General features: G+C 47.8%; 1 protein-coding gene across 1 annotated transcript in view; it reads right to left on the bottom strand.

The window, feature by feature from the left end:
* The window catches only part of PTH1R (parathyroid hormone 1 receptor), a 121,859-nt gene that overhangs the window by 14,247 nt on the left and 86,230 nt on the right, over positions 1–21,382 (bottom strand). The window contains exons 5-9 of the mRNA XM_056336788.1: positions 15,444–15,538; positions 12,109–12,295; positions 9,051–9,204; positions 3,173–3,233; positions 1,292–1,358 (exon numbers count right to left, since the gene is read on the bottom strand). Coding sequence (XP_056192763.1) covers positions 1,292–1,358; positions 3,173–3,233; positions 9,051–9,204; positions 12,109–12,295; positions 15,444–15,538 — 564 coding nt within the window. The remainder of the gene's footprint in view (positions 1–1,291; positions 1,359–3,172; positions 3,234–9,050; positions 9,205–12,108; positions 12,296–15,443; positions 15,539–21,382) is intronic.

Below are 21,382 nucleotides of genomic sequence, written 5' to 3'. Positions count from 1 at the left end.
GAGCCTCAATTGAGCTCTTTCTCCTCTGCTAATTGGGCTTTAAATTAAATGCAATGGGGTTGCTGGCATTCATCTAGCTGAACTATCTGAACTTTCTTCTCCATCCTACTATTTTGTTTCCAGTGACCATGATGTGGGCTTAGTGAGTCGTTTCTTCCAAGTCACAGAAGTAATTGCTAGAGCCAGGCAGAGATATTCCACCAAAAAGAAATTCAGATGAAGAAAAAAGCCCCCCAAGTCCAAAGCAGCTCACCTAATTGCCCATATGAGCATATTCACCCCAGAAACTTTCCTGCTGTTTATGTGCAGACGGTCTGATTTTCTTTATGAGTCAGAAGGAAGTATCTAGAGCTTTATGCACACCCCTCTGAAGACTAGAGAGATCTTCCTACTGACTCCACTCAGCTACTTGTGGATGATTGTAATGGGGAACAAGGATGCGTGGGAGTGGACAAGCTCTTCTGCATGCATCTCTCACCTAACCATCAGAAGATGGACTAATGAAGAACCACAGAGAAAGACAGAGGAAGGAAAGAGGGTAATTACTGAAAGCTGTGAAAGCAGGTTCTCCAGCTAATTAGGACCCTGCTCAAACAAACGCATAACTACCCACCAAATTCCACTTGTGCAGATAATCACATCTTACAATGAGCTCTCTAGCTTGTGAGCTTAGTCCTGTGTCTGGATAATGTCACTTACATCCCTTCTGTCCCGTCTGGCTCCTGGGTGGGGGCTGAAGTAATCCTCCATCAGTGTTTAACATCATGTCTGATTGTAGCTGGGATGGTTTAACTTTTTTCCCCACCTTTGAGGTATCCCAAGCTTTTATCAGTTCAGAAGGCTGGGTCTGAAACAATCTGATGGCATTGAAGCGTGCCTTGGGAAAAGATTCGGTCCAGCTATGGAACCTAAATTCCGGTTCTTCCCACTGGAGATGCCTGGTGAGAAGGTGTTATGACCCCTGAGGGTTTCCAGTATCGCATGGGTTGGGAATATTTGGGCTTGAATGTTTGTTTCATTAATGATTTTAGGGTCTTACCCCTGTTTCATTTTTCTCTTCTAAGCAAAACCTGATGTTGCTCATAAACCCTTCTGCTGTATACAGCTACTGAACTTACAGGCAGGTCAAATATAAGGGCCTTAAACTGGACATATATAGACTCCACACTATCAAGGCAGGAGCTGCTTTCACAGGGTGATTAGTGCAGGGAAACCTGGCTCAACTCATCCCACCGAGCCTGCAGCGACCAAAGGCGCTGCCTCCCACCTCTTGCAGCCAGCCAGTACTCACCACGATAGCTGCCAGGATGGGCACCTGAATAATCCATTTTAAATTGCCAGCACTCAAGTCCCAACACCTGAGAAGAGATTGACATCCCATCAGGAAATCCTTGGTTACAAAAAGCAATAGGCTGAAACGTCCCATTGGCTAAATCCAGCCTGGAACAGTGGGATCCTCCCAGGCCTGTTGCAGTGGAAGGACCCAGCTCCAACCTTGCCTCCGGTCAGCATGGCTTTGAAATAGCCCTTCTCCTGCTCTTACACTATTCAAACCAGAAACCACTACTAAATGCATGTAAAGTTATGTTCTCCAGATGGTGGAACAGCTCTTTCCACAGCTCTTGTCCCCTCTGGGCAGGAACCCACCCTTTTCCAATTCTTCTTCACCTCCCTACCAGAAAAAAACTATATTAAGAGCAATCCAGCGTTTGTGAAAATCAGAGAGGCTGAAATGGCTTAATATTACCCCTTGGAAAAAGCCCGCCCGACTTTGCATGGGCACAGGTCCCGTCTGAAGACATGGTGACGGGGACAATGCTGTCATTGCACATTCCGTTCCTGTGCTTCCTGCAGCCCAGCTTGTGCAGGGAGACCCAGCCATACCCCACAGAATTCTTTGTCTCCTTTTCATCATCAGCCTTTGTCCAAGTGAGGACTGGAAGGGCAAACAGTTGGTGGCATGGACGTTGGGCTATGGTCCTCCATCTGCCAAGAAGGGGCTGAACACTATTTCTTCCCAGGTGTTTCCAGAAGCCATTGAATAAGGTCATTCAGTGTTAATTACTCTGTTCGAATTCTCTCCAACCCCGGGGAGAGGAGTGCCACAGGGTTTTCTTTATCTGGCCCAGACAGCCCCCACATGGCAGCTGCAGTTTTCATTTCACTGGCCAAATGCTGCCCAGGCAGCTATTCAAGGAAAGCGAGAGGCAGGGGCAGAGAAACCAGCGGTGCTGACGGAGAGGCTCTGCGAGGACGAGCCCGTGCCAATGCCAATGCGTCACACCAGTAGCTGTGCTGCTCCATCCTTCCAAGCCTGGAGCCAAAATCCCATTTGGAAAGCAGTGTTCTCCCAGGCAACGTAACTTGAAAAGTTGCCTGGGGACCCCACACTTTAGTGTTCAAACGAAACCCACTGTGTGTTATGGGGGAAACATGTGATTTGGGGCGGGTTGAAGACTGGATGCTATGGATCCTTCATTCAGCATACTGTAAGGGTATGAGGCCATGAGGGTGCATGTGTAGGACCAAAGAAGCAGCTGATCCACATCTTATTTCTGACAGTAGCCAGAAGCTGATATTTAAGGTAGAACAGGTAATAAGCAGGTAGTAATTCTTTCCTAGGATATTCCAATAATTTGCTGCTCGGGATGGCTTTCTGAGCCAGAGCATTACCGAGTATCTAATACTTCTAGCAGGATTTAACTTCCATGAATTTATACAAAAGCTTTTCAAACTGAAGCACACGCTGGCATCCACGTCTCCTGCGGGGAGGAGCTGCAGCCTCATCACCTGGTCAGTGCCAAACCACATTCTTTCACTGTGCTGAACCTGCTGCCTCCCAACTCCATTCCCATTATTTCAGGATTTTAAAAATCCGTGTCCTGTCCCTGCCTAGCTGTGAGGCAGTGTCCTTTAGCCCCAGGGATAAGAGCTGCAGGTGTTCACATTGATAGAATTCTGTAAAATGAAAGGAAATCTAGGAATGTTGCATTCACCTTACGCTTCCCTGCCACACACCCCCCTAGAAGTTGGCTAACTTCATACCAGAAATCACTTCTGGCTTTGCCTGGTTCCTTTTTTCCTTTCGGTTCACCCACAAAGTCACCATTGCTAAAAGCCCCACTAAAGCATCACATGTAAAAAGGAGAAAAGAAAATGCAATGTGACTTACTCTGTGTCGGCGAGAGTGGCTCTCACACTGGCCCACGCTGTAACAAATATAGCAGGGAGTCCTGCAAAAAAACACAGGTCCGATGGGGTGAGCAGGGGGACTAGCGGGCTGCATTACCATGGGCCCAGGTGGAGTGGGCTAGAGGAAGGTGGAAGAAGCAGCTTTTAAATATTCAAGCATAATTTAGACTAGGAAAGCCTGATCTTGGTCTCACATCTCTTCTGTAGTCCAAATGGTAAACCAAACAGTGGCTGGGAGCATTTTCTGAAAGACAAATGTCCTGGTCTGGACACATCCACCCTACTCAGCCCTCCTGGCTTCCAGAAGGGAGCAGCTCGCTTCCCCAAGTTGCTGGCCAGGAGTGGTCCAGGCTTAAGCCACCTCCTGATTCACGGCTGGGAGGTACCAGTCTGGTCTGGGCCTGAGATGGGTCATGGGTTTGACAGGATAAATCTTCAGGTCCCGCCTGCCCTCTGGCACTGCTTTGCAGATACAGAGCCGTAGTGCTTGAACCTGGGGTTGGGATCTGCTTTAGCCAGCTCATTCACTTGAAGCAGAGAAGGGTTTAATGCAGCACACCTTTCCCAAGATATTCGTTCCCTTCCCCTGATGTCCAGAAAAGGTGGATCGGGAATCAGATCATTTCTCCCAGTATCGGCCTGGATGGATTAGAAGCTCTGTTACGTGTGAGAGGCTTGCATCGTGGGCAGATAAATGCTAGAATTTAGGGTAATGCGTACAAAATACTCTAACCAAAGGTTCATTCCCAAATGAACCACCCTTATTTCAGCACAGCTACACTGGGCATCACCTTTTCCTTGTGAAAAGTAAAAGAATCACCAATATCCAAATGCAATATTCTATTTATTTTTTTAGGGTCCAGTTCTGCTTTATTTGTACAACTGAGTCCCCTACTGGCTTCCCTTAAAAGGCAGGATCAAATCCACAGTAGCTTCCACAAATTCCAGAAGAATAGCCCCTTTCAGGTGAAAAAAAAAATTAAAAATAAATAAAGGCGACATTTATCACCGATGACTGTAAATACGCTGTTCACAGTCAAAGCTCATTGGGGCTCGGCATGCATAAGCACACGCTTAACTTTCAGCATGCACTTAAGTCTCATTAGGGTGCTTAAAGGCTTTCCTGACCACGGACGCTTTCCTGAGCTGGGGTGTGGAGCGGGGACGCCTGTCTCATACATACATGGACAACGGGGCCGTTATCTTGGTTGGAACCTTTAAATGCCATGGTAATATAAGAAAGCATAAATAATTAAACACAGAGCCTCACTCAGGACCAGCACTGGCTACAAAGATACATTTATAAGGAACGTGCCCTGCTTTACAGTCCCCTGCGATGGCTGGCATTGGAAAGAAAATACTTAACCTATTGCACTGGGAACCCATGAGCGTGTGGAAGCTGAGGGCTTGGGGAAGGCGGTGATTTATTGCAACAAGCCCTGTCTATTTCCTCCTCACTGTTAATCACCTATCTATGAAAACCATGTGCACGCTCCGGGCTACTGGCTGAGCTATCCAAGGCTTAAATGCATACGGCTTTGCTGATCCCGTTGATGACATTCCAGTTTATATCAACTGAGAAACTGGCCGTGTTGAGAGGCTGACATGCCTGCTGCCTGCCTGCGAGATGATGGATGTTCACTCGCTATTGTGAAGCTCTGAGTTTGGAAGACGGATTGTGTCAGAGATTTGCATGTTTGACATGTACTTGCTTCTCTCTTGCCTGCCCTGCACTTCAGGAGAGACACTGTTCCCATTCACACTAATCCTGTGCTGTGTTCAAGGTTCCTAGCAACAATAAAATATAAAGCAGAAAATAATTACACCTAAGAAATGCCTATGTGTGGATTTATTGTGCCCTGTGTGCTGCTGCCTCATTCCGTTCAAGCAAGCTTAGGAAAAGGATCCTTGACATCTTCTGCAAAACGCACAAGGTGAGTTCCCGGCACCCATTTTATGGCTACATTTGTCTTTCTGAGTCTCCTACATGGTTTTTTTTTTTTGCAGTGTGAACAATCATAAATGTTTTTAAATTTATAAAAACTAGTATGAATCCTCTCCCTCCCTTTCCTCTGCCTCAGTTTTAGATACTCTACGTCAATGTAATGTGGAGCACTTGAACCATCAGGTGATGTCTAGAGCTCAACCTTTTCCTCCCAGTCTAGTAAGCAAGTCTTTCAACGTGAATAGTCAGAAGGCTTAGCCTTGCCTCCAGCATCTTTTACTTTCAGAGGGTGATAACTGACTCTTTGGTGCCTCCACTTGAAAGTCCTGATCTGTGATGCCCCAAGATTAACAATCCCTCCTGCCGAGCACTCACAGCGCCCGGTGATGGGAGAACCATTGGCCCAAAAATCAGGACTGCGGTCCTCAAAGTTGGACATCCAAAGATATCCATGAACAGCAAGACACCCAAGAGGATCCTGAGAGGATCCCAAGACATCCAAGAGGAGCTCCGTGAGCAGGAAGGTCACGTGTGGCTCAACGCATCTGGCCATCCCAGCAGAGAAAGGAAAGTGAGTCTCCACAAAGCTGTGGTGTCCTGTGTGGCTATTAACACAGGCAGATGCAGGCATGGGTGGATGCATGCGTGTCCTCCCCCTTGCACAGATGTACCCCATGTGCACGACCGGTGTGACGCAGGACGAACCCCACCGGGCAGCGATGCTGTGAGCGACTTCTACAGAATCCACATTGTATGCGCTGTGCATTTCCAGTCAATACACACAGTGTGTACAATGCAGGTGCTATAAAGTCAGGTGTCTCCCCATCAGGTGGAAAATGTGCAAACCTCAAGCTGGGCAAAGTGTGGTGGCCACCCCAACCCCTTGCTCTCCTCTGTCGCTTTTCTTGTGCCTGTGTCTTCTAGCAGTTGGAAAGGTGGCTTGCATGCATGGGTCAAAGCTGGGAGTAAAAGAGAAAAAAATGCCAGAAGAAAGCTTTAGGTCTGGAGAAATCTGGTCTCAGTTCCCTGCTATTTGAAAACGTCTCTGAGGAACAATGCATGTGTTTTTTCAGTCCCTCTGTGTCACAGTTTCCTAATATTAAGTGTGGCTGGTAATGCCCTTTTATGCTTCTTGTGCTGTTAGGTGCAAACACTTTCAGGCAAGGATGATTGGTGCTTAGATAAACACGCAGGGCTCACCATCATGGGGCTTTGGAACTGAGCACCTCCAGCACTAACACGTTGATCTATTTGTGTTTTCCAGATCTCCCTGTGATCCTCATTTGCACCGCAGCTGAAAGCCGGTGCAGTGCAGCTGGCAGGGAGGGGGGAATTAACATGGTGTGAAGGAAAAATGCCAGTGGAATCAGTTTGGGTTTTCTAGCTATTGGTCATGCTTCTTAGACTTCCTTCATAAAACAGCTGCAGGGAACTTGAAGGCTGCTGGGGAATTTATTGTCGCCCATAATATCATTATTTATTTATTTTTGTTGGGTATTGGCAAGGAACAAGTTCCTTTCTGTCATCAGTGTCTCCCGCACAAGAAGGGCACTGCGGACTTTCAGGGAGCCGTGCTCCCTGGTGCCAGTGAGGATGTGGATTGAAAAGACTCCACAGAAATCTTTGGGGCTGACATCAAAGAGTAACTACACGTTCTGCTTTCTTCAGCAGTCTGGAAATAAGATGTTGTAGGGTGATTTTTGCTCCCTGCCCCCACCTTGGAAATGTCCAGGCAGGATAAATGCACTGCTGTTTATTGTTACACAAGCCAAAAAATATCTAGGTTTTTCAGGCAAACTTGTCTTTTCTGTACCTACATGGAACGTCGTGATTACCCATCACTGATTCCCTGACATTCATTGCTGTGGTATGGGCAGGATCCAGTGCCCACTGCAGGGAACTGGAATTTTTCCACTGACTCCAATGGATTGGGTTGCCCTTTCCAGTGCCCAAAAGCTATCAAAACAATACGTCTGTGCGGGGGGAGGCGTGTGTACATTATCATGCTAATCAAAACAAAGCAAAACCAAATGCAACTGGAGGGATCCTATGTTCTCATTCCAGAGGAATTTAAATTGAGCAGCCTCAAACTTTTGGAAGCACACAGATGATTGGTGTTGTGACAGGTGTGACTTCAGCTTTGTGGTTGCTCTGATAAAATGATTATACTCTGGCAGTGGTTGGAAGAATTAATGAGAGGAACCCATGCCTGTTAGACTGTTTTCCTTTGGCTGCACTACGAGCAGCATCAAGTTGGTTTTTCTTGTTAAACATATGGCATTATTTTTCAGCTGCTTCCCTCTCTTCCAGGATTTGCTCTGAGGACTTGCTTCTTTAAGTCTGCTCTGTTCAGTTTCGTGCCATTTTCTGAGAAGCAAATTTTACGTAGCTTAAAGGTTTGGAAGAGGATGGGGTTTGGGTTTTTTTGAATTTGTTTTTTGTTCATTTGTTTTAAAAAAGAGGTGACATTTGAAGTGCTTTCTGCCTCACAGGAGCTAAGGTAAGAAATGCCTTGTCCCCAAAGTATCTGTCTTTATTTACTTTTTTTCCCCAAACCTACCAGCTGGCTGGGACTAGACTTGGCCTCAGAGATGGATGCCCACCTGCGGACTCGTATTTACACCTCCCATCTTTATCATATGGCAGCACCAGCAGTTTCTGACCTATGTACCGGCTGAGCATGAGGTCAGCAATGAGCTCGTGGTCCCCTTCTCCCCCAGAGCACACCTGGGAAGGAGGAAGGCTGGGCAGAGTCCTCCGGGCTGGGCTGCCCCAGGCTACTGAATCCCTTCCTTCCTCTCACAAAGCAAAAGCCTGCAGCCCTCCACAAACTCAGTTCTGCACTATCTGGCTTGCTCAGAGCTCCACTGTTAGAGACACCGGTTTTCTTCCAGCAGAAATCATGTTCTGGAACAGGAATGGTGTGGTGCACACATTAATCTTGTACTAAAATGCAGTCAGGATGTGGCCAGGTGCATTTTAGACCTGGAAACTGGGAAGTGGTCCTGGACAGTACAGTTCAGAGGTAACCAGAGACACCTCCCAACAAGTTGCTCCTGCTGTAAGCTCCTTTGTAGACCTACACCCCATTAGTCTTTGTTATGTCCTGGAGGATCATCTAATACGTTTCCTGTTCTCCCTTACAGTTCCCACACTTCAGACAACTGCGGGCAGTTGTTTTATTGTCCTCAGCCTACCGTCACCTCGTAACGCCTCACAAGCCAAAGCTAATGCCAGAAGCAAACAGAAAGCACATTCTGGTCTGAAAGGTGTGTGCCCACAGTGCCTTCCACTAATGAGCACCCCCCCTGCACCCACATCCCACCCCTTTCTCCTTACTCCAGGAAAAGATGCCCAAATTAAAAGAAAAGGAAAAAAAAAGAAAAAGAAAAAAGTCCTCCCCACAAATTGCAGGTTTCTACTGGTGTTCCAGCACTCATGAAACCCCAGGAGCTTTTTAAGGCAGCTGAGAGCTGAGGAAGGCTATCAGAGCTGGGGGCTGCTGTTGGGAGCAGATGCTCACAGACCCATGCAACTTGCTGCCCCTCCAGCCCGATGCCTGTTTCTCAGCAGGAGGCACTTGGCAGAGATGGGGGTGACCCAGAGGGTGCACTAAAATCAGGTGTCACATGCACACATCTGCTGCCCTGGAAGGGTGCCAAGGTGTGCTGCCTCTCCAAGCCTGGCCTGATCCTTCTAGAGGTCCTGGAAGTGCTGCAGTGTGAATACCACAATTTAGAAATTACAAAGGCTTCACAAGAGAGTTGACATGTCCTTGCAAGAGTCACTGTGTCTCTGATGCTCACCCCGCCTCTGTCCTCTCTCCTATATTTATCTATACGCGCTATCTGCTTCAAAGACCACCTCCAACAGCCCTCTCACAGGTCAGCCGTAAGGAGCAGCCGTGACTTACCCCAGCCAAATAATGTGAATCCCCAAAGATACTTCTTCTCTGAGAAAAATGCCATGAAGATGAGGCTGTGGAGATAGAGCCCTTCCACCAGAATCCAGTAGTAATTGGTTGCCAGGAAGTAGAGGAAGAAGGTAACTGCTACTTTACAGCCCACCTGCAAGGACCACAGAAAGGCAGGGTTATGTGGGAAGATGGTGTGAAATTCTTGTTCTACATAAAGCCATAATTTACCAAGATGGGCTGGAAAACAAGATGGAGAAAGGAAAAAAGTAAATCAGAAAGCTCAACGCAAAAGCAGAAGAGATCAACAACTGAGAAGAAAGCTTCCCCTCAGCCTGATGTTGTGTCTCCAATAGCAGGTGACTTGGGAGGTGCAGGAGGACAAGGGTACATGTGAAGAGATGCCGACCTGATCCTACTGTCTCCCAATCCCAGTAATGAGGGGCTCACACACTTTCTAGGCGAGCCGTGGGCATCTTTTCCCTGGGTCTCTCGTCCATGTTAGAGGACAAAGGGCTGTGGCCAAATCGCCTCAGTCTGGGTGACCTGGTGCAAGTCACACCCCTTGGAAGTACGACTCCTTCCCCAGCCCATAGAGAGAGGGTACCATGCTGAGGGTGAGTCACCCCATCCTGTCATGGATGTCCAAGACGAGGTCCTCCAGAGCTGCCTGTCTTTCCTCAGTGAGTGTGAAGGTGCCCTGGATGGGTGCTGTAGGCTTTGGTGACTGGTCCTCCAAGAGCAACCACAATCTGGAGGATTTCCCCTGCGATGTCAAGGTGTTTTCTGAACGGACCTGAGCTGCAAAGAGGGACACCTGGCAGAGACTTCCAGGACATGATGATCTCAAATGGGCTTGTAAGCTGACCCCTCGCTTCGTGCTGACCTGCAACCCTTTGCTTGCTGGAGAGGAAAACCCTGAGCGCCACTCCAGGCTGTCCTGCCCACTGACGGAGCAGGGCAAAGCCACCCTTCATCCAGCATTTCTCACCCCCTTAGAGAAAGGCTGCAAAGTAATGATGCCATATAGGGTCAGCTGGTACAAAGGGACACACAAAACCATCTCTTGTCAGTGTGGGAATGCAGGGGCTCTGGGCGGTTCGACCTCACAGGAAGCCGATGGCTACCAAAGACAGCCCATGGCAGCAGCACTCTCCAGGCTCCCCCTTCCTTTAAGAGGAACTGACTTGCAGAAAACATCAATAATAAGTACCTTGTAAATAAAAAGGTAATTTTTTATTCTGGCACAGTTCTTATGCTAATACTTTGTCAATCAAAATGAATATGCACATATTATACACATATATACATACATATACATACATATACATATATATATATATATATAATACGGACACAACTATATCCATTTTCTTTCACAGATGAAGTGAGTTAAAATAGAAGGAAAGAAGGAAGGAAAAAGGGGGAAAATCCCCATTCAGGTTTAATAATGATTTTTAGATTTACAAAAAATCACCATCTACCCTCACACAGGGAGCATCAGGCAATAATTGCAAACTCTCACTTCACTTGGAAACAAATACATTAATTGTCGCTTCTTTGCCTTTCAATTTGGAAGAATAGGATATGCCAATAAATTGCTAATATTCCAGGAATGCAATATATTATCCCACTTATTCCTTATAATGAGTCCAGCCCAAGGAGAAATAGAAAACAATGCAGTAAAATGTTTTGGTTTCTTTCCAAAAAGGGAGTGTTCTGAAGTGTGCCGAGTGCTCCGGCCAGAGACTCACCAAATTAATGAAATAAATCAGTGAAATGGGAAGGAAAAACGATAACAAATTGCCATTTGAGGGGACTTGGCTGCACAGTGGGACACGTCATGATTGCTGATTTTATGCAGGAGCGTTGGTGGCCAGGTCCCTGGTAGTAGCACAAGCAGTGAAAGACTTGAAAAGCCAAATGAATACACAGGCAGAAGGTTTGTTGCCACATTATGAGAGACACGCCACTAGGGTGTTTGAGCTAGCTCAGTTTTTTTGTGTGCATTGAAGGCAACCCCTGATCTTACTAAAATTTACCTCCTCTGTCTCCACAGCATCCAACAATTTGGGGGTGACGAGCCGTCGTACCTAGAATCCACCATGGGAAATTTGTGGTGAGAACAAAGACAACAGACAGCTTCAGCAGGTGGGGACGACTTTGAAATCTGAGGATGGTCTTCGTCCCCCCAGGCACATGGACAATGCAGATATTGCCATCTGAGCTTTCTTATGGTGAAAAGAACACGTACTTTTGGAGGCAAGTTCAACCTCTGACCACAGATGGAACCTGAGATGACTAGACTGAATGAAGGTGTCTCCCTTGTAGACAATGGATTTTGTGCAGTTGAGCCCTACCCTTTCTTATAATAGCACATAATCCCTCCATCGTCCCTTCTAAAATGTCTTTTTTTCAGAGATGGGAGTGATAAATCACAACAGAGGCAATGAGCTATGGTTTGCTGCAAAATTACTCTGCAAAAAGTGAGGTGAGATGTCGACTGCCGACCTCCTTCATCTCACACGCTACCTCTGCTCTGGCTCTGGAATCAGGGCACGTTGAACCGTGGCTTTGTTACATCTGGGCTGTCAGTTTGATGGCACAGATGTTACATCACAGTGATGCCTCCATGGATCGCACAGAGAGGAGGTCCAAGTGGAAAATCGGCTTGTTGCACATTGTGGTGGGAGAAGCACGTGCTGTGAAAGGCAGGCGCTGATGTGCCTGGTGCTGGGGTACCCAGGGGAGTTTCCCAGGCCATATGCTTTAGGGACCATCAGGGAAATGTTGAAAATACTAAGTGTAGATGGGAACCAAAACATCACCTTTGGCTTTACCTTTGACTGCCAGAGGGAACAGGTCTTCCTTAGCTATGGGGGTGGGCAGTCCCCCTGGACCAGTAGATTGAGAAGGAGTGGGAAGGGATGGGGAGTGGCTGTGGAGGGTGAGGAAAGGCAAGAAGCTGGGTGGAAAATCCCCCCAAAATAAGCACAATGGTGAACAGAGAGGACAGAGGCATGATGTCTGGAGAACCGGCTGCTCCGGGAATACTCACAAACTGTGATTTATCTGCTGGAGGTGCTTCAGTGATGGATTTCAAGTCTTCCTCTGAGATCCGTTCCATCTCCTCCAAAGCTGACCCAGAGTACAAGACTGCATCCTTCACGAAGATGCTCACAGCTCTCAGCATGAATGAGACAAACAGGTGCATGTGGATGTAGTTTCTAGTGCAGTGCAAACGTCTGGAGGAGGAGACAGAGAAGGATTGGAGTAGTTTAGCCCATCTGTTGGACAGACTCAGGGTCACCTCTGCTTCTGAAGAGCCCAAGCTCTTCTCATCAGCACTGTGCCACCGTGGGGAAACAGTGCTAGTGCCACTGCTGCCCTGGGCTCGCGGTTCACCCGTGGGTTTGGTAAATGAATTAACACCGACTCCAGGGGTTTGGTTGCAGCACATTGCAGCTGACTTTGCATTAGGAAAATGCTGTGCCTGTACTTGTTTAAAATCCTTTCTTTCTGACTGGGAAGTCTTGCAAAGAAATAGGGATGCATTTTGCCTGTATTGGGCACAGGTAGTGAGCATGCATGCAGTGGGCAGTGAGTCTGCATCAGGAGGGTGGCATGTGTGCAGTGCACGTGCAGCTGGAGGAGGGTATGTGATACGCAGTCCATGCTCTGTGTGTGCAAATCCGGAGTGCAGTGTGCATGCAGTGTGTGTGCAGTACGTGTGTGGTGAGTTTGCCCATGCAGGATACTGTGTACAGTGTGCACGCAGCTGGGGGCAGCGCATTCAGTGTGAAGCACGCATGCAGTGTCTGGATTCTGGTGAATGTCAGGATGAATGCAGTGGGTGTGCAGCGAGCATGCATCCAGTGCACGGTGTACATTCAGGGAACGGACATCTGGCATGCAGTGAGTGGGCAGTGAGGCAACAACAGCTGTGCAGTGCGTGCAGGGCATGCACGTCCCTGTGTGCAGTGTGTGCAACGCGTGCGTGTCCCTGTGTGTAGGGTGTGCATGGCAAGCATGTCCCTGCTGTGCAGTGTGTGCATGTCCCTCTGTGCAGGGTGTGGATGTCCCTGTATGCAGGGTGTGCAGGGTGTGCAGGATGTGCATGTCCCTGTGTGCAGGGTGTGCAGGGTGTGCAGGTTGAGCCTGTCCCAGCTGTGCAGTGCACATGCAATGGGTGTGCATCAGACACACAGTCATTTTCCAAGATGTACAGACAGCAGGCAGGACACATGCACAGTGCTCACTGGTACTGAACTGCGTATCCTCTGTGTGCCCCTCTCACTGTTAAATCCATCCCTCCAACAAATCTGCCCTTCTCAGCATCAAATCTGCAGTTAAAGACTTCACATTTACCTGCACTTGGTGCAGAGGAAATGGACTACAAAAGCTGCAGGACTTGTGGCTGCTAGAAACTTTGCAGAGGTTCTTGTAAATCGCTAATCCTTGTGCCCACTCTAAATTTAGTAGCAACTATAGTAGTAACTATAGCGTGCTGGGCTGTTTTCTCTGTTTGCCGTTAGAGACACTATCCCTTGCTTGGTCATGCTGTGCAGTTTCTGGACTCCACCCCAGCAATGGCAGCAATGACCCCACAAATGCTGATTGTAAAGCGCTTTAAGATCCTTTTGAGGGAAAAGCTGGACAGTAAGAAGTGAACCCATTTCTATGAGGTGTGTATTAGAAACAGTGGTCATGCCTTTGGGGAGAAGAAGAAACTTAAGTGACTTTTTCGGGTCCCCTTCTGCCCTCTATAGCTCTGCTGGCTGGCTAGCCAAGAGCATGGATTTATGGATGGATTTATACTCTCTTAAATCCCCAGCTCCAATAATGGGAATAAAAAACAAAAGCTGTGTTTTTTTCTCCTTTGGAGGATATTGTGACAGTAATACCAGTTGTTTCCTGTTGTATTATGACACAAATTAGGCCGAGTGGAACTGCTAAAGTGTAAATGAAGATGGGCTTTGGTGCCTGCATTTGAAATGTAGTCAGTGAATCTCTGGATTATGCGTTATCGGGAATAAAATCTGGCTTGGTCCCTGCTGCTGCTTTGACCCCTGGGACAAAGATGCTGTAGCACAGCTGCCCACGTAGTCTGGGCTGTTACTGAAGTGCTCTGACCGCATGGATGAAGAGAGAGTCTCTTAAAACCAGGACTGCTCTTGCATACATGGATATTACATATTTTATCAACCTTGCCAGTGTCCAGTGGGAAATGAAACAGGAGGGAAAGGGTTGAGGGGACAGCGGGGTGGTGGCAGGGATGTGTTCTGGGACTATATCATGTGAAGTGCCTCCTGGAGGGGTCTGCAGTCCCCTTTGGCTTGTTTGTGTCATGGATTTGGGCGCTGGGATGCTCTGCTGTCCAAGCAAATGCACCTGACCTTTGCTCACTGCAGAGAGGTCTGAGCGCTTTTAGAGCCAAAGGCCACACATTTTATTCCCAGTGGCATGTGTCAGGGGCTTAGCTCGAGTTTGCACAGTGGGAGCTGCTGAGTCCCTCTGCAGACACCACGTGGCTGTTTGCTGCGTGGAGAATTTCCCTTCACAGCTGTTGTCTGGGCCCTGCCGTTTGCTAGAAGGAGATAGCTGGTCCTGCCAGGCACTGAAGGGAAGCAGACCTGGGGCTCGGGGCTCAGCACCCTGCTCTGTCTGCAGCTCACCAGGTATGGTTCCCAAAGGACAAACTCCGAGCTGTGACCGACAGCTTTCATCCCTCCCATCCCACGGTCTCGGTGACAGCAAGAAGATGCAACAGCCAGGTCTGAGGAGTGGATGGCACAGGTTCAAAGTGCTATTTAGGGGTCTACATCGTTGGCAGGTGTGGTGGAAAGGGAGGGTAGGCAATCAGAGTTAGGAGGGCGAGCAGTCAGGTTTGGATCCCTAGGTACAGCAGCAGCTTGGGCAGGTTGGAGGGGTCAGCTGGGCACTTTTACATGGCTGGAGTCCCCTTGAACTGTTCTATCCTTCATGAATATTTGGGTTTAGAGTGGAATTTCCTTTAAGAAACCTTAGCTGTCTAAATATCACCCATCTAAATCTAAGCCAGTCATCTGAAGGGGTAATAGATAGGGACAGGAAAACCCTAGATAGTCTTCCAAGGGAGACAAACCTCTTCCTGGAGATGCTTTTCTTCCCGTTTGCTGCAATTAGGGTCTGGAAAACTCCACTGCAAGCAAGCGGAAGAAGTTCAAACATCCCACCCCCCACCCCCCACCCCAAAAAGTTTGACCTAAGTGGCACTAACACAGCCCAAAGCACAGATGCAACCTCTTGTGGCTTGCTGAAGAAGCACATGCCACCCCAGTTTTATCCTTCAGGAAAGCCTGAGGCTTTTCCAGTCTAGTGTCAACTCACTTAGGTAGAAACAGAGCCGCCTACCTGAAGTATCCCAGGATAAGGACAGCAACTGTGAGGGATCCCAGAGAGATGGAGTATCCAACAGTATAAATCAAATAGAGGCGATCAAAGACCTCCTGCAGTACAAATGATGGAAAAAATAGCGTCACATTAGAACGCATCCTACTGCATCGTAACACAACCGTGGTAGCAGCACAGAGATTCAGGCTATCATACCTTCTGGGGGTGCACCCTGCTGGGGGTGGGGGGGCTTTGGCAATCACACTTGTTCTCATCTCTCTTACAGAAGAGCAGCTTGGAAAGTGGTATTCATCTTTCCTAATGACTGGAGGGGGGGGAGTTTTGCAGCATTTTTATCCCAAAGGAACCCAAAGCGCTTTACAAACTCTCAGCCAAATCCAGAGATCACTTGGCAGCTTTTGCTTGAACAAAATGCCTACTGACCTGGGATTTTTGCTTGGAACTGTAAAATTTAGCTATAAGGCTATGCCATACCATTGCTGAATGACTGATGTCAAGGCTGGTGGAATGTCAACCCACCACAGAAAACATGGGGAGGATATACTTTGGCTGCGGGATATGAGAAAAAATCACCTGCATTTATCTTTCTTTTTTAAAATCAAAAGTAGCCTATGACTGGTTATCCACTCCAGATACTTTAGCTCGCCAAAGTCCCATTGGGAAAGGTCCTGTCATAGGAGAGCTCATAGCAATTAATTCTGTAGTAGGTTTTAGTTCTCTTAACCATCTGTATTTTAGAGCTGGGCTTAGAAACACCTTTTTGTTCCCCCCCCCCCATTAAATATTGAGATGTTTTTCTTCATCCAGTGCTGGGGGCATGCAGTTTAGCTCTGAGATTACCGAATGCCTGCCTGGAAAGGGTTAAAATGCCTGCCACCATCCTAGATGGTACTGCCTTTCATCGTCTGAAATCAGAAATAAACCCTGAAGAAATCAACCCATTCAGCATCTTTCTCCTCGCTCCCTCCTCTCCCGTCTCCCGCCTTTCCCTCACCCCACCCGCTGGGTTGCAATAACATTAGTAACGCTGGGCTCTGAATGACAGCTCTGATTTTGATTTGAGGCTAGAAACGCTGTCCTGGAATGCAAAACCTCAGCCCTATTACATCAGAATCCCCAGATATGTGAATGTTTCTTTGCGGTTTCCATTGGCAGAGTGGTGCGCTTGCCAATATTAATCTAGCGTGTGTGTATGTGCGTATTTATATATATCTCCCTATATATCTGTGGAGACAGCAGGCACTAAAAAGCAAATGTGAGCAGATTTGAGACTTTTTTTTTTTTTGTGGGGGGAAGAAATCTCCTTCCTTTCAAAGCCTGGAGCCCTTTTCCCATTACGGAGCTGGAATCCTCTTTGAACTGGAAAACATTTGCCTCCATGGTGAAAATAATAATAATAAAAAAAAATTTTAAAAAAATCCTACTGCAAAAATCCTACTCCACGTTAAGGGTTCTTGGTAACTGGGCAGTTGCGAGGCGTTACTATGCCCAGCTGAACAAAAGCGTCCCTGAGCCCCATTCAGAAATTTAACCGGAAAGATCCACGTTCCCGTCAGACAACGCCACCGTTGTAGCAGCGATGGCCTTGGGAAGAGCCTGACGATTGGCTGGCAGGACGTTTTTGGAGGCTGTGGTTAATTCCTCTGATTAACCACAGGGCCTCTTTTTGAAAGGATGTTGAGTCAGAACTGCCAAGACATACACATGCATGCATGCGTGCACGCTGGTGTGCTGCCTTGCAGACATAGGTGCCACAAATCTTACCAGGGCCACAATGGACAGCCTTCAGGAAAGGTGATTTTTTGGATGGGGTGCTTAGATCCTTGGGGAAAGCCTCAGGAGCAAAAACGTTGAGGTTCTCCAAAAGGCTGCACAGGGCAGCCCTTGGGAGGGCAGCTCATGCTTGTTAGTTCCCAGGAGGGTTCTTTAAAGGCAATTCCAGCTCTCACTCATCTCCTAGCACAAGGGAGGTCCCAGCTTGGTGGAAACCACAACGCTGAATCAGGAAAGGTCCTCCAGGTAACAAACCACTGAGTCATCTGCCAGCTGAAACAACCACCTCCATCGTCTGACAACCCTCTTTTTGGAGCTGAGACGGGTCGGAGTTTATATAATTCACAGGAGACCACAAAGGTCACACATGGCCAAGCCATGGGCACAACCTGGACCTCCATAGTCTCAGGACAGTGCACTACTCACTAGACAATCCTGCTGCAGCAGGAACTCTACATAACAACCCTTATAAATCCACCCTGAAGACAGACTAACCATCGCTGGTCATCCCCTGAGCTGCTGGAGGAGGCAACACAACCTGCAAAGATCTGGCCTTGCCACACCATGGCACACTGGTATAAAAAGTGTGATACTTTAACCAGTGTCATTTAATTTGATGCCTTTACTGCTTCAACTGTTGACATGTGCACTGAAAAAAAGCTAAAGGAAAACCAGAAGGACAAAACAGCAATGTCTGTGATTCCAGGGGCTGGCATTAGCAACAAAATACAGTAAGTCACAATATAGTACCAAGATGAGGGATCATCAGTTTCAAAACTGGTGTCCTTGAAAGTTGCCCTCTGCCCACTCCATCCCATGCCCTGCTGGGATGAGAAAATGATGGGGAAGGTTTGGGATGGATCTGATCCCCCCCTTCTTCCCACCTCTTACAGATTTCTTGTGCCTCTTGCATCTGCCATCTCCCTAAGGAGTACTAACGTGTTCCCTTAGCCCTTGCCAACGGCCTGCAAAAGAATGCTCTGAAGATGTTCCCTGCACGTGGCTGAGGCAGTTGTAGTTGCTCTTGGACAGTGCTGGCCAGGATGAGGCCACCTGATATGGCTGAGCTGTTTTGGGGTTGGTGAAATGACCTCCCATCAAGTGATGCACCAGGCATTCTCTCTAGGTCATGCTCCGTGGTGCTCTCAGGCACTGCACGGCCTCAGGGCACTTCCTTTCCCTCATCCTTTCTGGTCACCCACGGCAAAGCTCCACCAAACCACAGCCATCCAGCATGTGCAGCCAGGTGAAACGATCTGTCCCCAGCCAGCTAGTGCACCTGATCCTGCCCTCCCACCTCGCTCCAGCCATAACTCAGGCTGACAACAGACCGAACCACAAACAGCCTAAGTACTATTTCAGATGTATTGCATGCTGCACCTGTAACAAGATCTCCCTTTCCCCCTCCCTCTTGGTTTGCTGGGAGACTTCCTCTCCGCTCCCCTCTGCATCTCAGCTTTCCACCAGCCTGACCTCAGGGTAGAAAATTCACGGCAGCCTGGTGGCTTTGGGAGAACAGGAAACCAAACCAGCGCTAGAGATGGCTTCTGCATGAACTCAGAGAGTGGATGGAAAAAACAAAATAAACAAAACCTAGCCACCATGGGCATCTATGGGCTGGATGTGCCCCCCTCCCATGAGGGTCCCTGCATTCCCTGCTCCCTGTGGTTTGGACGTCTTCCAGGTGTGTGACCCTCAGAGCACTTGGCTGCTACATTTTCATACTGTGCTCAGGGCTTAACCCGACTCCTAATTTGTCCACTTCCACCAGTGGGGAGATAATTTGCATTGATCTGAATCCAGAGGAAATCTGCTTTCCTCTGCAGGACAGCACAGGGCTGCAGCAGAGCACCAGGCGGGGGGTCTGAGGCCCCATCCAAGGTGAAACCATGGCTGTGCTTTTACTCCTGCATTGCAGCAGGCTGTAGGACACTGTACAAAGAGTATTTCTGCTCCTTCAAATTCTAATATGGGTACATGGAGTCTGCCATACTGGACATGGTCCTCTGATTTAGATGTCTGTGGTGTGGGTAGCTTCATCAGAGCTGGCCACCTGAGGTCCCAGCAGCAGTAAGAAAGGGGTGCAACTCATCTGTTTTAATCATGGGGTGGTCATGAACCAGCCATCAGCTGCATTGACTGGGTGTCACAAGAGTGACACAAGGGTCCAGGGTCACTAGCTCAAACAGACGTGTTTACATTTATATAGCAAGTCCCATTCTTGTCCCACATAAGAGGTCTTGCAACTTTTAGGACCCAGCTCAGTTGTCCTTCCATGTGTATCATGCTATTTTAGACGCCCAAATGTCCTGTCTGGTTCCAAGCTGCTCTTACAGAAGGGCATGAGTTCCCTGTAGGTCCCATGTTGGATCTGTAATTCCCATGCACTTGTCTCATATACCCAAGGACATCTCATTTAACTCTGGGCATAAACATAACCTGTGTTTTAGCACCTGGATGAAACCTTCAGGGCTTTGGCATTCATGTGTCCTGTTTCCTTCCACTGCCACAGGGTGGATGTGGGTGACTGAGGCATGATGACTGGTGGCAAATGCCATTCTCAGTATCATTGCACTGTGCCCTGCATCCAGCTTTCTCCTTTCATCCTTTTTCTTTCCCCTTCTGCGAGACAATACTAAGACTCTGCAACATTTAGGTTGTGAAGCTGAAATGGATCCAGCAGCCTTTGGAGGGGCTGGCAGGCTATGCTGAAGGGTGGGATTAGCAGTATATGAGGATGGAAGCGTACATAAGGGCTTTCCAGATCAAGTATCAGCAAGGTTTCTCAAAGCTGCTGATTCAGATGTTGCTAATGACATGTTTGAAATTAGCAGGGGAAGCAGCAAACTTCTGTGAATGATACACAATGCCAGAAAGCCTCTGTCACTAGCTGTAGTCACTGCTTTTTGGTCTTTTTTTTTTACAATTAAAAAAAAACCCAAAAACTTAATGGCAGGGAGAAGGGATATTTTTCAAAAGGCACAAAGCACTCACTGATTTCCTAAGCCCAGGGGAAAACACTGAATGTTGAAAATGACTTTTTGCTGCAGAATTCTGTTCCCCTCATCTATAGAGGTTCCAGGCACTTCAGATCCTCACCATCTGGATGGCAACTGGGGTTGGCTCTCAGACCAAGACACCCCAATTGAGATATGTAAATGTGTGTCTTCGTGTGTGTTGAGTGTCTGTGTTCACATGATAGCCAAAAAGAGAGATCTTCAGACTCAGTTGGCTACACAAACGCATTAAGTGCTGTGTGAGATGCCTGAAAGTACCCGTGTGGACCCCAGATGCTGTCCCAGGAGACCATGGGTTTCACAGATACCTGCCAGCCTTGTGCTAATATTGTAGGTAGTTAATGCATCTCCAGTGGTGCTGGGTGCCTGAGTGTAGGCAAATAAATTGGACACCTTAACTGCAGTCAGCAAAGCTGGAGAGTTGTTCAGCTCTATAGAACAGTCTAACAAAAAAAAAGGAAAACAAAAAGGGTGGGAATACACCCATGTCTCAGAAACCAGCTGAACTTTTTGGGTGTCCATAGCTGTTTTCATGAAAGGTAGCACTTTTCCATGCCATGCCCGGTTTACCTGCAGTGTTCATAGCCACAGGACATCCAAAAGGCCACAGAAAAAATGTTCCTTGAATCTGCTGCTCACATTAACAGAAGGAAGTTCTCCAAATCCTGTGCTACAACCACATGCTGAGACTGCCCCACAGCTGTGGGCTCTTGGGAGGCTACAAGTAAGGATGAGATCACCCTTGCCTTGCCAGCCTTCCTAAACTGTCCTTAAGCACCCACTATGGGCCAGCAAGGGTTAAATATGGAGTACAAGGGGACTATGCGCTGTGTTGTGAGAACCCTTGTGCTTTCAGGTGAAGTGCTACTACGCTGCTGTTATAAACCATCAGACTTTCCCAACAGACTTTAGGCATAAACCACTATCAGCAGCACCACACTAAAAGGTGCTATAGCATGTGCAGGAACCCACTAACCTATAGACTAACCTATAGGCATGACGGACTGTATGTCAGGGTTGCCTGCAAGAATGAAGAACACATCTAAATGATGCAAATTTTTTTATTCCTACAAGTACTTTAAAACATCTGCCCATCTTCCATGGTGCAAATGCATGATGCTTTGATGGCATTTCATCTGTATAACATTG

The sequence above is a fragment of the Falco biarmicus genome, chromosome 4 (assembly GCF_023638135.1).
Source record: "Falco biarmicus isolate bFalBia1 chromosome 4, bFalBia1.pri, whole genome shotgun sequence".
Taxonomy (NCBI): domain Eukaryota; kingdom Metazoa; phylum Chordata; class Aves; order Falconiformes; family Falconidae; genus Falco; species Falco biarmicus.
Note: the sequence above shows the minus strand (reverse complement) of the source record. Positions and strands in the feature narration are given on the sequence as shown.